The sequence below is a fragment of the Chelonia mydas genome, chromosome 2 (genome assembly GCF_015237465.2).
Source record: "Chelonia mydas isolate rCheMyd1 chromosome 2, rCheMyd1.pri.v2, whole genome shotgun sequence".
Classification (NCBI taxonomy): domain Eukaryota; kingdom Metazoa; phylum Chordata; order Testudines; family Cheloniidae; genus Chelonia; species Chelonia mydas.
The window spans coordinates 117,870,835-117,890,923 of record NC_057850.1 but is presented as its reverse complement, the minus strand read 5'-3'; the positions used below and the strand labels follow the sequence as shown (position 1 = coordinate 117,890,923).

At 38.0% G+C, this 20,089-nt stretch overlaps 1 protein-coding gene across 4 annotated transcripts in view; it reads left to right on the top strand.

Moving 5' to 3' along the window:
• GMDS (GDP-mannose 4,6-dehydratase) overlaps positions 1-20,089 on the top strand; it is a 542,341-nt gene that overhangs the window by 238,364 nt on the left and 283,888 nt on the right. For all 4 annotated transcript variants that reach the window (XM_007058823.4, XM_037893246.2, XM_043540188.1 and 1 more), the window contains exon 7: positions 13,205-13,332. In XM_007058823.4, coding sequence (XP_007058885.2) covers positions 13,205-13,332 — 128 coding nt within the window. The remainder of the gene's footprint in view (positions 1-13,204; positions 13,333-20,089) is intronic.

Sequence of the window (20,089 nt, the reverse complement as noted above, 5' to 3'; positions counted from 1 at the left end):
AGCCAGAAGATGCCCTGGTATCTGAGTTCCAATAGAAGCAAATTGCCAGAGACCAAAGGACTGCCATTGTCCCCAAAGCTAACAGGGGCCTTTCCTCCTGTGAACTGGAACCTATAGCTCATTATGTGGGGGAGAACCGATGCCTCCTGGAGGGATTTGGGGAAAATTTCAAGAGGACTTTCCAAAGAAGGGAGTGATGAAGGCCATGATTATTTTTCTTGATAGCTTTGCATGAAACACTGCAGCTGCTTAAACGTGAATTTAAAATAGGTGTAAGAAAGGTGAAGAATCTGTGTGGGATGCAAGCAACATATGAATCAAGAAACTCATAAATAAATACAGAGCCAAACTCTTAATAGATGTTTTCCATATCATAACAATTGCCACAGTGTTTACTCACAGGCACAAAATACTTAGATGCTCTCCTTAATCTTTAATTATTATTGACCTCTTTGCTTGACCTCTCTTGAAGTGTTTTATAAACAATTTAAAGAATAAATGAAGTATTAGAAACAGTTATTATAGGGGAAGCAAAGTTATTTGCTTTCCTTGGGTGAAAAGATATCATTTATAAAGGCCTGATTACACTCATCTGTTTTCTGGGTAGCCCGTAAGTTTACTTTACCACGGCAAGAGAGAATAACAGAGAAATTGTGTCATGGGAGCCAAGTAAGATATTGTAGTGGTAGGAAATCCAATTGCCTTGTTTTACAGCCATTTGTCTTGTCCACAGTCTCTGTCGAATGACAGTTTGGATCAAAAGCCTTTAAAAGGTTTTCCTGCTTCACAGTAATGAGAACAACAGAGACTTTTATATTGTAGGAGGTTCTTACTGGGCCTTTCCTGCTTTAACATGGCTACCTGCCAGTGCATTTTTTATTAAAAGCTGCTTCGCATAATAAATTATATGAAGTGGCTCTGCCTGGCTGCTTGACTGTCACTAAGGTTATGAGTCAAAAAAGGGGGCTGTTAGAGAAGGTCCTATTCAAAGAAGCTTAACTATGAAAGCTGTCAAAAAGAACATTAACAGCCACCTTTGTATTTCAAACCTGTTCTTGTAAGGATGCATGTCTATACTGAAAATAAAATACTGCGGAATGTGGGATTTATATATTTTTTTACTTAATTATTTTAACAAATGGGCCGGTCTCTCCTTTTGTTTACACTGGTATAAACCAGGAGTGACTCCATGGTAGTTGATGGGACACACAGGTGTAAAACCCACATACTTGAGATCAGAATCAGGGCTATTGTTTCTAATTCTAGTAAAGAGAAGTGATTTCCAGGAGGGAAAGGTCTAAGGATTTTAGAAGTCCCCATATGATGCTGAGGGCCTTGCAATATTCTCACCTTCACTTTGTGCTTCTGGCAGGCAGAGAGGAAATAAGACTAAATGGGGCCAGGAATCATCAAAACAACAAGGCCTGTTGGCTCCAAAGCTGCTGGGGTTGTGGGGGAGATGTCCGCTCCTCCTCTCACATGTGGCTTTTTCCTGTCTTCCTTCCTAACTCCCAGCCAGGCAGTCAGATTGGAGCAACAGGGAAGGGGAATGAGCGGCAGCAGCTGCCTGTTAAGAGCAGCAGCACTCTCAGTGATCTTTAGTGATTGGAACAGCACATAGTCACACCAAGCACTCGCCAGCCACAGCTCTGAAGCTCCTGTGGCAGCATGTCCCACTGTAGTGTGTTTGACTGTTCCCCAGAACAGAGATAAGGGAGAGTCTCAGCTGTTTTCATAATCAGTGCATGACTGCTGGGGTAGGGGAAGAGCCTATATTACAGACAGCTATACCTTCACTTCCTACTGCTGCTGGTTGAAGTAAATGAAGGTGAGGGTGGGAATGTAATGGCATATCATTACGTTTAGGAAGATGCATAATATGATTTGTTTTTCCAGTCCTAACTCAGTTCTTAAACAGTCCTAAATTTTTACATTCATCTGTTTGGAATGGACAATGCACTCTGTATGGAAGCGTGCTGTGCAGTACCCCTGAAAGCGTTAAGAACGAAGTACGGGACAAAGTGTGGGTCACAAACTCAAAACAGAGGGACAGAAGGAAAATGATACTGTAGGGACTTTAAAATGATCTTTCCTGAATCAGAATTTCTGGGAGCAGATTCTCCGACCATTTTATTTAGAATTGGAGGTGCCCATGAAGAGAGGTAGATTTGACTCTGACACGAGGGAGGTCCCTTGTCATGAAATGATATATAAGGGTTATGCATGTAGGTTCCAAGCCCTCATGCTTCCATACTGTGCAACATTTCAGAGCCTGGAAACAAACAGAGTGTAGCTGTTTTACAATAACAACTATGGATTTTCTCTGTTTATCTCCATTCAGTGGGATGACTATTAAGTCCTTTTTGTTTATTCTTTGATAAACCCTGGGTCTTCTCTGGACTTGTCTGTCCTTTAGCTCCAAATCAGGTGCAACTGTGAATACGATCTGAAAGAAAATGTATTAAATGGTGGCAACTTTTTTTTAAGACTCACTGATGAATAATTGCCAAAAGGTGGTAGCTACAGTATCCCCAACAAATGCACATTATGAATGGTCCTCTTTTAAGCCTAAAATTCCTTTAAACTTGCCTGTTGGGTTTTGAGTACCTGCAGTTAACTAGTGTTGCTTTTGGCAAGGCTTGGTGAGCAAATGAGGCATAATCTCTCTGATCTTAGTAGTCTGGTCAGTCAGCCATGACATTCTCAGTGTCTTTTCTTTCTACACCCTGTCTGAACAGAGCCATAGCCCAGGCAGCTCTCAGTGGGGTTGCCAAAGATTACCACGTGCAGTGGAGCAGCAGATGGCAGGAGAGTGGAAAATATGCAGCCTCCAAGGGTTGGGTTCATGTGGGGTTCAGGGTTAAATTTGAATGATTTTTCTCCCCCTCCAGAACATTTGACTCTTTACTGCAAGTTGGAAGCCCTGTAAAATGCAGGAGCCTGGTTTTACGGAGTAGAGTGGGTTCTAGATCAGAACTGGATTAAGAAGTTTATATGCTCAGTGAGCACAAAAGTTGTTGCTTTCTCTTTAGTCCTGGTTCCGTAGTGTGTATAAGAGAATGTAAATGTAAAATACATGAAAAGAACATTTAAGGGGGCAAAGTCAAGCACTCAGAAGTTAGGAAATTAAGGTTGCCTGAGCAGCCTGAGTTCAGCCCACTTGTGTGTATGTATTATGATATGATCTTTAATTACACAATAATATGCTGTTTTTCGACGGGACCCCTCCCTCATTTAGTGCACAGGATGGATGATGCTCACTTAGTGAGCAGCTTTTCAATATTTTTTTTTATCCTTCTTGTGTGGCCCCAGGCCTTATTTACTGCACAGTATTCAAACCCTGCTCTGAAAACAGCATTATTAATTTCTTCATTGACTTTTTCCGTACTGTGCATCACTGTAGTATCTGAGTGCATCATAGATATTAATGAATTTATTTTCACAACACCTCTGTAAGATGAGGGGATATTCTCTCCATTTTACAGATGGGGAACTGACGCCCAGAGAATAAATTCAAAAGTGTACACTAATTTTGGATGCCCAATTTAAGATACCTAGGACCTGATTTTTCAGTGTACTAAGCATTATATAGCACTTTATATGCTCAAAGCACTGCTCTCATTGACTTCAGTTGGAGCTGTGAGTGCTCAGCACTGCTGCAGATCAGACTCCAGGGTCTGAAGTCCGGCACCCAGAAAAAGAGGAACACACAAATCGTAAACATTTTGTTTGTGACGTACCCAGCATCACATAGGAACTCTGTGGCAGAGGCAGAGATAAATGGTGCTCTGGAGATCTGGGTTCTAACAGTTTTAACCAAATTCTCCTTTCTCTTCCTGCAGTCTCCTGCCTCCTTCACTATGCAGCTTCCAGCTTCTTAAACAAATGAATCAAGGGTCCTGCACACAATAGCCTCTTTCACTACACGACCCTGATTCATCTACAAAGCAGGTCCATCCTGTGCACTGATGAGACATGGGTCCTGTGGGAAAAAATAGTTTGTAATTAAAGACTGGACCCGCTCTGGGGATGTATTGTAAAACTATATCATAATACGTATACACAAATGGGCTGGATTAAGGTTGCACACACACAATTTAAAAAATATTTAAAGATCTGACTTACTAGGACAAAGCCAGGAAATGCATAATTTGGCTAACTTTCTGTCCTTAATTCACCCTATTGTGCTTAAGTTTTGTAGTGGTCTCAAAACAGTGGGTGATCTTGACTGCCTCTTTTGTCTGTACAGGATAAGTAGCCTGACTTAAATGGGAAACATCATAAAAACAGGATAATGTTGTAGAGCAGGAGTCCACAAGGAAAGAAGCATTCTGAAGAACACTGACTATAGCAGTAGTTAGGCACAACAGTTTGAATTATGGACCAAATGGAAATTTCCCTCATATGCTTTTCCTTTGGCATTTAATCAAATTCTTTGTATTTTTGTGCAGCTGATTTGTATTCTTTCTCACTGTTTCTTATTCAAAGTTATAATGTCAATGGAACTTTTTTATATCAGTTGTGTAACTCAATCACTTTGGATTTTATGGGCCAGATTCTTCGCTGGTAAAAATTGTACAGCGACATTGAGATCAGTGGCTCCAATTTATGTCTGCAGAGAACTGGGTCCTGTACATTTATCGAGTCACATTTAAAAGGACATTCATGCACAAGCTCATATACAATAAGTGCAACAAGACATGTTTCCGGTTACCTCATAGTAGTTCAACAGGTCAGTTGAACCTGATACAATTTCAGAGGAAATTTTACAGTACTGTAGAAACTCCCACTGGAAAAAAAAAGTACTTTTCAATAAAATGCTACCATTTTAATCTGTGTTAAAACATTTTTCTAAGTCAGTGGTTTTCAATCTTTTTTCACTTGTGGAACCCGAAAAAATTTCGAGTGGACGTACAGAGCCCTTTGGAAATCTTAGACATAGTCTGCATCACCCAAGGGTCCACAGAACACAGGTTGAAAATCACTGTTCTAAGGAACAAGGATAGGTTACACACAGTGTCGGTGCATTTTCTGTTTTAAAATGAAGAAAATAGCTATAGTTACCAACCGATACTGAGAATTAAGGTTCTAAATGGTTAAACCGTTTTTAGCTAGAGCCTGACAAAAACGCTGGAAACCAGCACACACATTTTTAACAGCTCTGCCACTGAAAAATCTGTTTCATTGAATTTGATTTGCGGGACAACTTGTATAGAGAATGTGATAGTCCTAAACAATTTAAAACACATGCACTAAATTCTTTGCACTAACAATGTTGCTTTGCACATATCTTTTAGTCCAGTAACTTAAGTGATTATTAATTGACAGTGTATGGACCAGGTGGGAATAGAATTGCAGGGCGTCTCACCCAGTGCTGTTTCAATGCCCTTCACAAGTGCCAGGGACAGTCATGGTGCATTTCTCCCCCCCCCATTGCTCTGTTAAGAAGGAGGTGGGATCATGCTTCTACTCCACAGCAGTCCGCAGAACCAAAAGGACAGTCTAGCCTACTTGTTCAGCCTGGATGCTGGGAGCTCAGAAGGGACAATCTGTACTTGTTCAGCTAATGGCAGCTTCATACCACCCTCAATGCAGGACAATGCCTAAATGACAGCCCTTTAGATGGGAGAGTGTACACTGGTGTGGTTCTTCCTCAGAATCTCAAAAGGGATGGTATGTTGTTCTTCTGCACTGGTCCTGGATCCTCCACTATCCCTCTCCTACCCTGTGACAGTGCCATTCTTATGAAACCATCCTGCCAGGGCCTCTCTTGACTGCAGCTTCTCCAAGAACCCCATAAAGAGAGGGTGGTCCATGAAAACTGCAATGCAGGTACCAAACTATAATACTGAGCTTTAAGGCTTCCCAGGCAAGTTGTGAGTTCAGGGACACCTCCACCAAGGAACTCTACAGATAGCACTATTAGATCCCAACAAAAAAAGGTCCAAATAACAAAGCTCAGGAAAGCAAGTGGGTGACTTTAATCAAACCTGCCTATGACCTCCTAAAAGTCTGTATCAGAGTAAAGGGATGGGCAAAGTTGCAAGCAGATTATCCTCCTCAAACCAGTTGATTCATCTCTCACTTTTTTTTAAGTCTTAAATTGGTGAAATACGTATCAGTGTGATTGTTGTTAAAGCTAATTCCACTATTTTCTATGATTAGTGAATTAAAACCTTTCTTTTCCCCCGATATGTTTTAAGTAAGTCATGCATATGTAAGGCGATCCAAGTACTGACAGTTGGCATTGAATTGCATAGGCAGAGAGGTATGGGAAATTCGTACAAAATCTGCTTGCACTGTATCAAGACAGGCTAGTGTCATTACACTAAATCCTGATCCCACAGAAACTGATGTCAAATCATCTTTCCCTTTATTTTTTTTAGTAGGTTACGTTTAACACCATACTGTACTGTATTTGAGGGGTTTTGTTTTGTTTTCTGCTGCTGCTTGATTGTGTACTTCCAGTTCCAAATGAGATGTGCAGTTGACTGGTCAGTTCGTAACTCTGGTGTTTGTAACTTTGAGGTTCTGACCGTAGTTCTGAATTTTTGTTGCCTCAAGGACTGGATTCAGCAAAGCATGTGCTTAACTTTAGTAGTTTAAGTGTGCTTAAACAATGTATGAGACTATTTGCCATATGCTTACAGTTAAGTATGAGAGTGTTTTGTTGAGTCATGGCCTAACTTAGCTGTTTGCTTCAATATCAATAGTATAATTTTAAAGAAAAATTAGGGTTTAAAAAAGTGTTTGAGAAAATCACCTATAGAACATGAAATGAAGTTTGTTTTAAAAAATCAGTAGTTTGGTGGAAAAGGGTGAGCATACAGTAAGAGAAACACTGCTCTGTTTATCTAAGTGCTGTTAACAGCACACGATAAACTTGGAACAGAAATAACACGTTTACATTTTAATGATGAAAACAATGTTCAATTTTTTTCCTCTAAAAGAATTCTTTGATGCCTGCTGTGTCCCTGTCCAGGACATATTTCCCGAGAGAAAAAAAATATTTTAATTAAATGTACTGAAATAACATTTTTGTTGCCAGTGATGATTATTGGCGTGTTTCTGTGTCCTTTTAATAAACCTGCATGCTAGGATTTAACTTTTTTGTGCCCACCACAGAATACCTGTGTAAATCCTACCTTTGGAAAATATAATAGTTTTGTATTTATTACAAACAATCCTTCAGACTGTTCGCTAATTAGATGTAACTTTTCACAGTGATTTACACAGTGCTGCTATTCGGTAGGGATAGAAAATATTCTGTCATTGTTTTACTTGGAGTTAGATCCTTTGGTCATTTTGAATGCAAAACAGGCTTTAAATACAGTTTAACTCTTAGAACACTGAGGCAAATATCCATGTCCGTTGTGAACTGAACGAAACTACCAAAGAATATACTTATCCATGCAGTTGCCTGCTGACAGGCACCCTGTCGGGCTCTCATCCTTTCACTGCATTCCCTAAGTGGCCAGACCCTAATATCTCTGACTCCTACCTACAGATTTCTCTTTTAAAGTGCCTTCTCCTAGCCTCCCATCTATGTAAATTTCCCATTATCTTTCTACCCACTTTCCTTCACTCCCAACTCTGTGCACTCTTAGTACTCATCCTCACGTGACACCTGAGTTCCACCCTTACACTCTCCAGTCGTGGAAACCACAAACTATGCCACCTCAGTCTCCATTTTATACCATCTTCAGTCTGTCTCAGCCTTCAAAATGCTCCAAGCATTTAGGCTCATTCCATTTTTAAATGTGATTTGGTTATTTAACCACATGACTGAGAGCCATGAATCCAGGTGTTCTGTTCATGGTTCTGATACTTGTTCCTTCTCAGGCCTTGATTAACTCACTTAGACTCAGATCCTCCAAAGTATTTAAGCACCTGACTCCTATGGAAATCAATGAGAATTAGGGGCCTAAATATCTTTGAGGATCTGGATCTTAACCTATCTGTCTGTAAAATAATGCCTGTAATTCCCAGAAGAGAGAAATCTCAGGTAAATTCGTATTTAAGGCCTCTTTTAAAACTGGTTTTGACAGTAACGTCTCCTTCATCCAGTCAAAAGATTACTTGAGGAGAGTTAAAATTGTAGGTTATTCAGACAGCAAACCATAAAGGCTCATTTAGAGCAACTGGGCCAAATTCTGCTCTGAGAGTAGAGTAAATCTGGAGTAACTGCACTGAAGTCAGTGGCAGCATGAGAGCAGAATTTGGCCCTTTGTGTTATTCCGTTCGTTGCACGAGCACAAAAAGTCTGCAAAGCAGATATCTTTTTTTCTTCAACTACCTAAAAGGCTATTCAGTGTGTTCTGATACATCTGTGATTACACACTCGTGGGCTACAGATCTTGACAAAACAACTATCTGAATTACAGAAGTTAAAAAGTGTTCTAAATCATGCAATCATAGAAATGTTGAGGGACCTCGAGAGGTCATCTAGTCCAGCCCTCCATACTGAAGAAGGACCAAGTATACCTAGATCATCCCTGACAGGTGTTTGTCCAACCTGTTCTTAAAAACCTCCGATGGTAAGAATTCTGTAGCCTCCTTTGTTAACCTGTTCTAGAGCTTAACTACCCTATAGTTAAAAAGTGATATCTAATCTAAATCTCTCTTGCTGCAGATTAAGCTGATTACTTTTAATCCTACCTTCAGTGAATATAGAGGAGAGCAATTGTTCTCCTTTCTCTTTGTAACAGCCCTTGTCGTATTTGAAGACTGTTATCAGTTATCCTTTCTCAAGACTACACATGCCCAGTTTTTTTAACCTTTCCATATAGGTCAGGTTTTCTGATCCTTTTATCATTTTTGTAGCTTACCTCTGGACTCCCTCCAGTTTGTCCACATCTTCCTGAGGGTGTGGCACCCAGAATGAGACAAGGTACTCCATCAGAGTAGAGCAGAACCAGTGCTGAGTAGAGCAGAACAGTTACCTCCCAGGTCTTACATATCACACTTTTGTTAACTTACCCCAGAATGGTATTAGCCTTTTTTGCAACTGTAACAAATAAATCATTTAGTCAAGAGCCACACCTTTGGCTGATTAATAGCAAGCATTTGAACTCTACAGGAAGTTCATTTCTGCCCTGTTGTAAAAGATGAAGGGTGCCATAAGGAGCATCCAAGATTAAGGGCAGGAGATAAATGGGAGGAACTTTTTTTCCTTAAAATTTCTCACCAGCGCTACCATCAAAGCAGCTCCACTGTTGAAGATAATGGCAGAAGCATTAGTGTAGAAAAGATTGTCAGCCAATGGCATTTTAGCTACTCCATCATCGACATATCTCAGAGCCAGTCTGGATGGTGGAGTGGTTAAAATCCCACCAGCCACCTTGTGCTCCGTCTATACTTATGCTCCTACTGTTACTGTTACCAGTGAGGCAGCTCTGGTAATAGCAATGGTGAGAAATTTTAGGGGGGAAAGACTAGTGCAGATACAACCTGCGAGAGTCCTGAAGACCTCTTAAGGAAGAAAGAAGCTAACCGTTTCTGTGCCGCAGCCCTTATTTTATTTTTAGCCATATAAAGATGTCCACAGAGCTACATGTAAATCTATAGATAGAATCACTCCTAAGCAGCAAGACATAATGTCTGCCAAGTTTCAGGCCAAAGCAAATTTATATAGCCAAATTATAAACCCTAGAAATAGGGCTTTATAGTGGAATTGCTGTCATAACTTTAACTACTGTGTATGGCTGTAGTGGGCATCAGTTTAAGTTCTAGTTTTGATGTGCGTTTAATGGCATGAGATCAGTCATGAAGTGTAATAGGATATTTTAAGATATTATGTTTGAAGAGAATTGGTATTTAAGCATTATCTATGAATCACATCATTTTAACGCCTCTGAAACGCCATTCAGTCCTTGGTACAGAGTCACATGAAAAAATTCCTGACCACATTTCTCAAAATGAACAGTAGCTTAGGTTTCATTAACTGCTTTATGTGGTATTTAGAATAAGAGAACTGAAATGTTTCTGCTCAATATTCAGCAGAATATTCCAGTAAAATAATGTTTCCGATTTTTTTATCCTGATCCTCTCTAATCTTTCATTTCTGCCTTTGGGGGTATACTCTGTTTGTGTTTAGAAGAAATTTTTGAACATAATTCTTTCTATAACAAGAAAAGTAATAAATACTTTTTGTAATGTTGCACCTAACCACTAATGATTGATTTTAGTGGTTGCCAGTGATACCTCTCCCATTTCCCACGTAGTATTGATTGTATTTGAATACTATGTTAACTTGATTGCTCAGAACCATTTTTCCCCAAAATATTTGTTTTTTATGTTCCCTCAGGAGATGATAATTCCAAAATTGAAGCTGTCATTCTTTAGCCTAGTAGTTCAACACAGTAAAGCTTGCTGCAATACAGATGATGATTATTACTCTCACTGCTGATACAGGGAATGGGAATGTGGTGATGAAAGCTGCTAGTTTTACTCCCTTGCAGTCTGAAACCTAAGACCAGATACTTTAACTCTATCCTTGTAAAAAGACTTTAGTGCTGAAAGTGCCTCTTGTGTTCATGGAGAAAGTATAACCTACTTTCAATACAAAATGTTAAACCTCAGAGTAGTGCTTAATAGTTTTGGCTAATGGTTAAAATATCATGATATAAATTCCACTTTTACAAATAATAAGAATACAAGTGAAGATCTCAAAGCACTTTACTAACTTTAAATAAGATGCAGAATATGCTGGGTAAAATCTTGGCCCCATCAATGTTGGTGGGAGTTTTGCCATCGACATTAGTGAAGTGCATCATTCATACTCATTTTGCAAATAACAAGCCAATGCACAGAGGAGTTACAGTACATAGCTTTTTCAAGACTGCAATAATATTCCAAACTTATCAGAGGGGATTAGCTAAGGACCTGTTCCTGCAATGAGCTACATGTAGGTGTTTGTCTGCATGGAGTTCATAACTGTATTGGGCCTAAGAGCAGAATTAGATCCAAAGTGTCCTAATCAGGATTCCGTGCTTTATTTTCTAGACCACAGTCTCTTCCATTATCCCACATTACTATCAAAAGGAAGGAAGTTTCATTTTCTATAATTCCAGGCCATATGCTTAGATTGTTTGTTTAGTTTCTGAATTTTTAATTTCAGCTAATATGTAACATTTCAATTTATTAACAAATTGTAATTATAGTGAATTGTTCCGTTGATTATTACTGATTGTTACACTCTGATGCACCCAGAACAGCAATCGTAAAACTCAAGGAAATTGAAGCAAGATACCCATGTCATCAAAACATGTAATAACCATGAACCAGTTAGTCAGCAACAGTGTGAACAAAACATAACAGTCCATATGGCAGGCGCTGAGTAACTGCACACACCCATCGCTATGTGTGTGTAGACACACATGCGCACAAACTGAAACACTGAGTTCAGGGAGCCTGAAAAGAGCATGAACAGGAAGTAATAAGCAAGAAGGCAGCACACCCACATCAGTCATCACATTGACTTTTAAAATATATGTATTAAAAAATATCACTTCAGGACTAGATTTTTCCTAAGTGCATTTGCACTTAGGTTCATCGTCCAAACCTCCCAGTGAGCATGCATGCCCACACTCATTTGCATATGCACATAGGCATGTTTGTGTTCACACATCAGAGTTTGCACACAACAGGGCAGGGGCACACATTCTGTGTGCACATTCTTTTGAAAATCTGACTCTCAGTGTCAAACTGTGCTGTGGTCTACTACATATATGAGTCACTTTTCCAGCGAATATAAAAACTGTAATCATAGAAGATTCCCTAACATTTTAAAATAACCAGTAAATCAGAATGTCATTTAGTCTTTAACATTTGACAAACAAAAGCAAAATATCTCTGAATCCTTTTGATAAATCTGATCTGAGGGACTTTAATTTTTTCAATTCTTATGATGCTCATGGTGCAAAAGAAATAATCCCATTTTTTACTTTGTGGGACAGTCAAACAGGACACAAGCAGTGTCTATGGTTTTCTTATTTTGTGTGACAGAAGGTTTTGGTCTGGAATATGCAATATATATCATGCAGTAAGTCCAAAGAAAGACCATTTGTAAGACAAACTATAGAAAATGTACAGGTAGATCTCATGAGAGCTGTTTTGTATCATGAATGTGTCTAGTTGTAGACACACTGATTTCCTTCCTATCTTTTAGTTATGAGCAATCCTTTATTCAAACTGAAACAACAAACCAATAATCATTTTAGAAAGAGAAATAATTATGTTCCATACTATTAATGATACTGTTTCTCTTTGGATAGAGTAGCCCATGTCACTAGTTAGTCATATTCTTTGGCCCAGTAAATGCCATGTCATTTTAATTCTAGTAGTGCATTAGGGTGCTAATATCATTGAGCTTGTTTAGCCTGACTGTCAGTCCCCAGTTCTGTTAACTTTCTTTTTTGGAGCAAACAGTTGATCGTTTGTTTCTTATTGGTATAGAAGTCATAGTCTTAGTATTAAGGTATCTAAAGAACTATGTTGTGATGAAAAGATATGAAAAGCCAAATGTAATTTGAAACAACTCTACAAGGAGAAGGCACAGGCATGTGAATTTCGCAATCAAATATGTAGAACCAGGCTACTTGTGGTATGGTATATCTGTGTGCAATTCCCAAATGGTAGAGTTTATCATCACTGTGTCAATGTCTTACTCAAATGTGGAGATAGAGAATCCCAAATTAATTAATGAATTTATTCTTCTTTTCTAGTTAACCAGTAAAACCTTTTGAAGGAAGTTTCAATTTTGGATGGTCTCACCATCAGCTTTACTAAGAGACAAAAAGTATATATATGTATGTGGGTTTTTTTTTTTTTTTAAGTGAGGATAGTCTAAGATGCCTGTCTTCCTTTCTTTATGTAACCTTTTGCATTTTGTGTTTAGAAACTGACATTCCAATTGATTTTCATTGGCCTTCTGCCTAGGTTGAATACTGAGGCAGCAAATTCGGAATGCTTCAGAAGTCCCACAAACAAAGACGGTTTGCTGTGAAAGTGGAGATAATGTGACACTTATATTTCGAGCTTCTTAGCTTACTCAAATGATAAATGATGGCATGGTTTGGGTAGTGTGTGGTGTGTGGGGGTTAAAGACTGAAAGAAGTTGCTTTGAGCTGAGCTTTGGGATTCTACTAGCAGACAGTTATCCATCATGTGACTATGCTGATGATATCTTTTATCTCTGTTTCAGGGGCTAACTTTGTAACTCGAAAAATTAGCCGATCAGTAGCTAAAATTCACCTCGGACAGATGGAATATTTCAGTTTGGGCAATCTGGATGCTAAAAGAGACTGGGGCCATGCCAAAGACTACATTGAGGTAGGTTATTGGCCATGTGCCCTTTTTGAAACAATGCCGTTGATCTGTTTAATGCAATAACTTCAGTGAAAATGCATGACCTACAGAGGGGTATCTCATGAATTTTTACCTACAGAGGCCTGTTAACTTAGTGTTGCTCTCAGTTTCAGACTAGGGAGTTCAGTAACTTAGTGGGCTAGCCCAGCCATGACCTGAACAGAAAAATAAATCTTTAGGTTTACATTCCTTTACTGAATTCCTCTGGGAGGGGTCTATAAACTGGAACTATTTTAAAGAGTTTTTCTCTGATTGTTTCTGCGAACTTTTATGTCCAACATTAAGATCATAGCAAGATGCAGTGAAACCTGACTTTAAAGACCTCTCTGCAGGCTGGCGGCCTTTTACTGTGATGGGGCAAAAACACCATTAATGCTGACAATCAAAGGTTTGGTTAGTTCTGCTTCAGAATGAAGCTTCACATTAATATTATGATGTCAAGTACTGTGTCACCTATGTGTCTATAGCTATTTACTTTATTTCAGATGTTTTTGTTAGTCAAAATTTGTTTAATTCTATTCTATGCATATACTTTTGTTTAAAAAAAATCTGCATTGTATTAAAAGAGACATGAATAACCACACCAGAAATATTATTTTTTTCCCAGGAGAACATTGTCCCCATTTTGCACCTCAAAGATTTCCTGTGGTAATTGGGCTATTTCTGGCTTTTAATAATTTCTCTATGGGAAACCAGATCTGGCGTCCATATTCATTGGTGTGATTCAAAAAGAAGATCATTGTTTGTGTTTCTTAAATTACAAAGTTAATACCAAAATAGCAAGTGCTTCATTGGGTAGGAAAAATCAGGTTTTTGGTATCTCGTTCCTGGTTAATTCTTTGGTTTTTAATTAATTTTTGAGCTCTTTGACCTTGACTTAAGCAATTAAAAGAGGACACTAGTAAGGCGAAAATATATTATAATTTAAATATTGTCTTGTGAGGTAATCATGGTAACTTACCAACCCTCTTGATGATGACGATAAAAATGGGAAATGGGAACATTACATATGCATCGAAGCTATTACCTCAGGTGAGTGGAGAAGTAGAATTTGGCCAACTGGGCTGTAAAGTTGAGCCCCAGTTCTGCAATGCATATAACTGTTAGGAGTCCTAGATGTTGGTATGATATTTCATGGGAGTAAGGGTCCACCTGCTTGGATATCATTTTCTGTTTGGGACCTTAGCATGGTTAATTAACCCAGGAAATCTTCCAGATATAATTAAATATATATATAATTAGGTATAATTACAAATAATTTTATACACAACATTTTATAACAGATAGAAAATTATGAACAAAATCTATGGTACAAAGGATCTCAGTTCTGTTATTTTTAAGTAAAACATAACCTTCCACAATAAACAAGCTTTTCATTTTTAAAAATTTAAATGGCATAAAACAGACATTAATATCAGAACATTAAAATAGTTATTAAAGTAAAATATCCAAAGAAAATATATAAATTGAGTTTCAATATGAATATTCAGGACTGAATTCCGCTGTCTTCTATGCTGGTATAAGTCCAAATCCTGGTCCTGCTGAAATCAATAGCAAGACTCTTTGTTAATGGAGCAAGTTTGGATGCAGTGACTCAGTGGTTTCACTAGGGGCACAGTTTGGTCTACATTCATCAGATTCTACCTGGGATGACCTGTGTGCAAACCTTAAAAAAACAAAACACCCTTCATCTTATTCAGCAAAACCACCAGATAGAAAGTTCTCAGCTGGAGTCTCCATCAAGGACACATGGTGGTAATGTAAGCAGCATTCCAGATCTTTCGTTCATATGTTTTTGGGACTGTCCCAAAATCTTCTGGAAAGAATTTCTCACTAGGATAGAGTTCATCTTAAGTATCTCATTAGTGGGTTCCCTTTGCCTAATGGGAGACTTATTAGTTCTTCTCTAAATATATTTAAAATGTGGTTACTTCCATTCTTATAATGGCTAAAAAAGAGAATAACTTTAAAATAGAAAATAAACTATTCCAGACTTTAATGGACTAGGTTGGATTTAGATATTTAACATCATTAGAATAAGTATGCTGTATAATGTTAGAAAGCATGATCACATTTATAAGCATTTTATGAGATTTCTTAAATGTACGATTGAATACATTCGGATCGATAGTATCCTCTCTGTATTTAATTTTAAATTCCATTGATGCAAATATGAATAACATATGCCCGTAGGGTAGACCCCATTCTGTCTTTTCTTTCTCTTTACTTCCTGATTAGGAATAATAATAGTAATAATAATAAAACCATAAATACAATCATACTTGTTTTATAAAATATTAAGGGTTAAATCCTGGTCCCATTACAGTCAATAGCAAAACTCTTACTGACTTCAATGGGGACAGATTTCATCCTATATTTACTGGGGTGGGTATTGGTATGAAGTGTTGTCTAGCGATCAGAGACTAGGACTAGGAGTCAGGACCCTTGGGTTCTAATTTCAGGTATGCTACTGTTCTTACATTATGATCTTGTGTAAGTTACTTCCTAATTCAGTAAAGTACTTAAGCACATGCCTAAATTGAAACATGTAGCTGTCCCATTGAGGTGGGACTACAGACATGCTTAAAAATTAGGCACATGGTGAAATACCTTGTTGCATCAGAGCTTAACTTGTAGATGTTTTTTTAAAAAAAAGTTTAAAAAACCTAATGTTAGGGGGAAAATATTTTTGTTTGTTTATAATTTCACCAGTATTGGTTGGTACTTAAACTTCCACCTGCAGAGATTGAAAATCAGATATTGGAGCATTGTGCTATGGATGAAAACCTGAAAATGTCATTTGCTCAAAAGAAGAGTATAACTCCTCCATCTAGTTTTATTGTCCAAGCAGAGCAAAACACAAGTAAGCAAATAGTGAACAGTAAATGTGATTTTTTTTAAATGTCAGTTTTCAGCTAAAATATTAGTGATAGATACAAAATGTTTTTAAAACATCTGATTTTTAACTTGTAATTGATCATTTTAATTACAATGAAGTTAATATTTGTCTGAATGTAAATTGGTGGGAGGAGTTTCTGATTATATTATGAATAGCAATCAATACCACTAAGTGGGGGAAGGAGGGGAAGTAATATGTCAACACTGTTGATGTATGAATCTTCTGTGTGCTGTTTTGTTTTGCGAGGTTAATTTATACCTTTTATTTTATGCAGAACGTTACAATAAACCATCTGCTAGATATTTTCAAACACTAGTACAATAGTAAGCACTTAACAGTCTATGACTCATTCCTATACCATGTGAAAAACACAAGGCATCATACAAATTTCCTCTCACAACCACCCCAAGAGAGTCTTATTTCAAATCAATACAGGTTCTCACAAACATTTAACTTAGAGCACTGAGAAAGTACCCATCAATCCATTGCTAACTCTTTATTTCCCAGCCGCCAAATACCGTTAACACTAAAATCATGAAGGGATATATGCAAGTGAAACCTTAAAGAAGTCTCATTGTATGGGAAGTGAGAGACATGTTTATTTGTAAAGTTGCAATAGGATATCCTGCAAATAGAACACAACCTCTGTAAAGCTGCCCTAGAGAGAAAGTGAGTTTGCCTTTTCCAAGAAGTTCTACAATGGAGCTTTCTCCTCCTCTCTTATAACCCCTTTGGCATAGTGTTCTGGGGCTGGGCAGTGCAGCGCAAAGTTAAATGTTGTGCAGGCAGGAGAGGTGCGGAGAAGAAAAGCACTCCAATAAGACAGAGCTAACTACCCAACCCCAGTGTTACTGACCTAGTTGAGCTCCCCCAGTTGGACACTCTCTAGACTTCTATGAATGGATCCAAATACTGAATCTCACTTTTACTTCCTGGGTCTGGGCAGAGTTTAGGCATGGTTCCTGGCTTTGGGTCTCTAGGCATGTACTCTAGATGTAGCCCTCATATCTGATGCTCGTTTTGGCAATGGGGACTCCACAGTCCAATTGCCTAGGATCTGAAATTAGTGCTATGCCTCCTCAGCACTCAAATGTTTTCCCCAGAATCCCATCGAAGGCTTACAATTTACCTCTTCACAGGAGCATGTGATTGCAATAGAAAGCCTAGAAATAAATAGGTATTAGGCAAAAGTCAAATTTCAAACCAGGGTAAAGTTTTAATGACCTGTAATTTACAACCTGTTTAGATTTTTCTACAGTGTCTACAAAGTTGAAGAAACATTCTCCTTTGCCTTCTGTGTAAATCTGTCAGTGTTTGGGGACAGGGAATATTGGATACAGTCAACAAAGCATTTAGGTATGAGACTATTCAGATGCTTATAGCTGAGCAGGAGCTTAAGTGCTTTCTGAATTGGGGCCAGCTTTATGCTGGAAGCTGGTTGCCACATTTTTGTATTGATTTTAGTAAAACAATAGAAAAAGTAAAACAAAACCAGAACACTTCATGCAATAGAATAGATTATAGCTGGCCCACAGTACCATCAGACATACTAAGAAACCATTTAAATAGAACCATCATAGCGTAGTAATGTGATATTGATCATGTTTGTGATTTAAAGTCAACAGGAAAATGCACTTGGCCATTTATCAAAGTTACTTTTTTAGTCCATTTTAAGTATTTTAACATAGCAAAATCTAGGTATTCATACTGAGGTGTCTTTTTTCACAGCAGTGTTACATTTATAACTCCCATTGGTGTTAACTGGACTTTTGTGCATGGTTCCTCTATATGCCATTCTATCCACTAGAATGTATTCTTAGTGTAGACAGCTGCCTCCTAGTACTGTTGTGAAGGGGAATCTCTCCCCTTCTTCCTATATGTTTAAGATATTTCTATATTTTTTAAATATATACATATTTTTAGTTTTTCTTGTATTTTGTGCACAGTACTGTCTTGTAAAAGACTCCCTAGCACTACTTTCACTGCAGGAAGTAATACAGTAAAATTGAACTTTCGTCCAACCAAACTGTCGGCCAAGACGCCTCTGATTCTGCAACGTTGCTTTCAAGGAATGTTAATGATCCGAGTTGTCTTCTCTGGTATGTTTTGCCACAATCTGCTTTTCTCTGCATTCTTTTTTGTGACAAATCCTGCAGTCCTTACTTGGGCACAGCAAAAGTCAGTGCGTGTTTCACCAGAGTAAGGACTACAGGAATTGTCCCTTAAGTAATAAAAGGAATGTCAATTATATCTATCTGTAACTGTCTATAGAATATGATATATGAGATCCCTCGCCAGCTGACAAACATCCTCTCTCATGAAGGGGTATTCTACCGTCTTCTGTTGTTTGCCCCAATTTTAAATGATTCTTTTCCCTTCTACACTCTTAGTTAAATTCTTGCTTTCCTCTCATAGTGAGATCACTTTAAACAAATGTTATGGAAATAAGTTACAGGGCCAGTCATAATTTCCAGGTGTTGGAATTTTTATTTGTTGAGCAGGAGGATAAATATTGTTGACCCTTCCAAGTATTCAAGAGTATTTATATATATGAACTCTGTAACTTTTTTTTCTGTCAGCTCTCTTGAGCCAGGATAATTGATTGCTTTATTAAGTCAATTTGATCTTTAAATCAGATCCTATCTGCCCTGATTGATGTGGTGATCCAGTGCACTGATTATCTTATCACTGGCTTCTAGGTGCAGTAATTGTGAGACTAGGGCTTGCATGAACCTTCAGGAGAAAGGTTTGATAGATTGTGGTCTTTTGTCTGAAACGGATACTGCACATTCATAAAATTCTTGACGCTTACTTGCTGGAGAAGTATCTTTTTTACATGTGCGTGTACTAGTGGTCATACCCCTTTTGACTTAGTTTCTAACAGTTTAAAGACCTGTTGGCCTCAGTAAAATGTGGATGTGAGTCTCACCTTGAAGCATTTTTATTTTAAAAAACAACAATTTCCAAAGAAAATACATATTTATTTATGCTAGAATATCCTTTTGTTCCCTAGTTCACATATTTTAAATAACTTGGAACAAACAAAGATATGTTGCATCCAAGAAAAAGAAATTAATATATGCCCTTTCAGACAGTGTTTATTCACATGGTGAATAAAATATAACAATCCAAATTATGACTAAAGTGACATGGTAGTAATAATAGTTATCATATTAAAGAAACTGTAAATCCCAAAGTGCTCTATCCATTGAAACTGAGATTACTCACCCTCTACTCAAATGCAGCCACCTCTTGGCAGAAATGTAGCTTCTTTTCAGCTGTGCAACAGCTTCATTGTACAACAGTTTGAAGAGGAATTGAAGAAGAATGCCTTCTACAGTTAAATGTATATAGAAAAATAGGTCGATGGAAAGCAGTTACACAGCTTGGACACCTGAGTTAATGCCATTTCACTTTAAATGTTGTGAAATCGCTGTAATGATCACAAGACCTGCCATGCTGAGTCAGACCTAAGGTCAATCTAGCCCAATATCCTATCTCCGATAATGGCCAATACCAGAGCTTTAAGGGGAACATTAAGAACAGGGCAGTTTTGGAGAGGTACACCTGTCTTCCCCTCCTGGCTTCTAATAGTCAGAGGTTTAGGGTTGCCCTGAGCATGGGATTATGTCCCTGACTATCTTGGCTATTAGCCACTGATGGACCTAATCCTTTTTTGAACCCAGTTATACTTTTGGCTATCACAACATCCCATGGTAATGACTCTTATAGGTTAATTGCATTGTGTGAAAAGTATTTCTTCTTGTTTCTGTTAAACCTGATGCCTATTAATTTCATTGGGTAACCCCTGGTTTCACACCA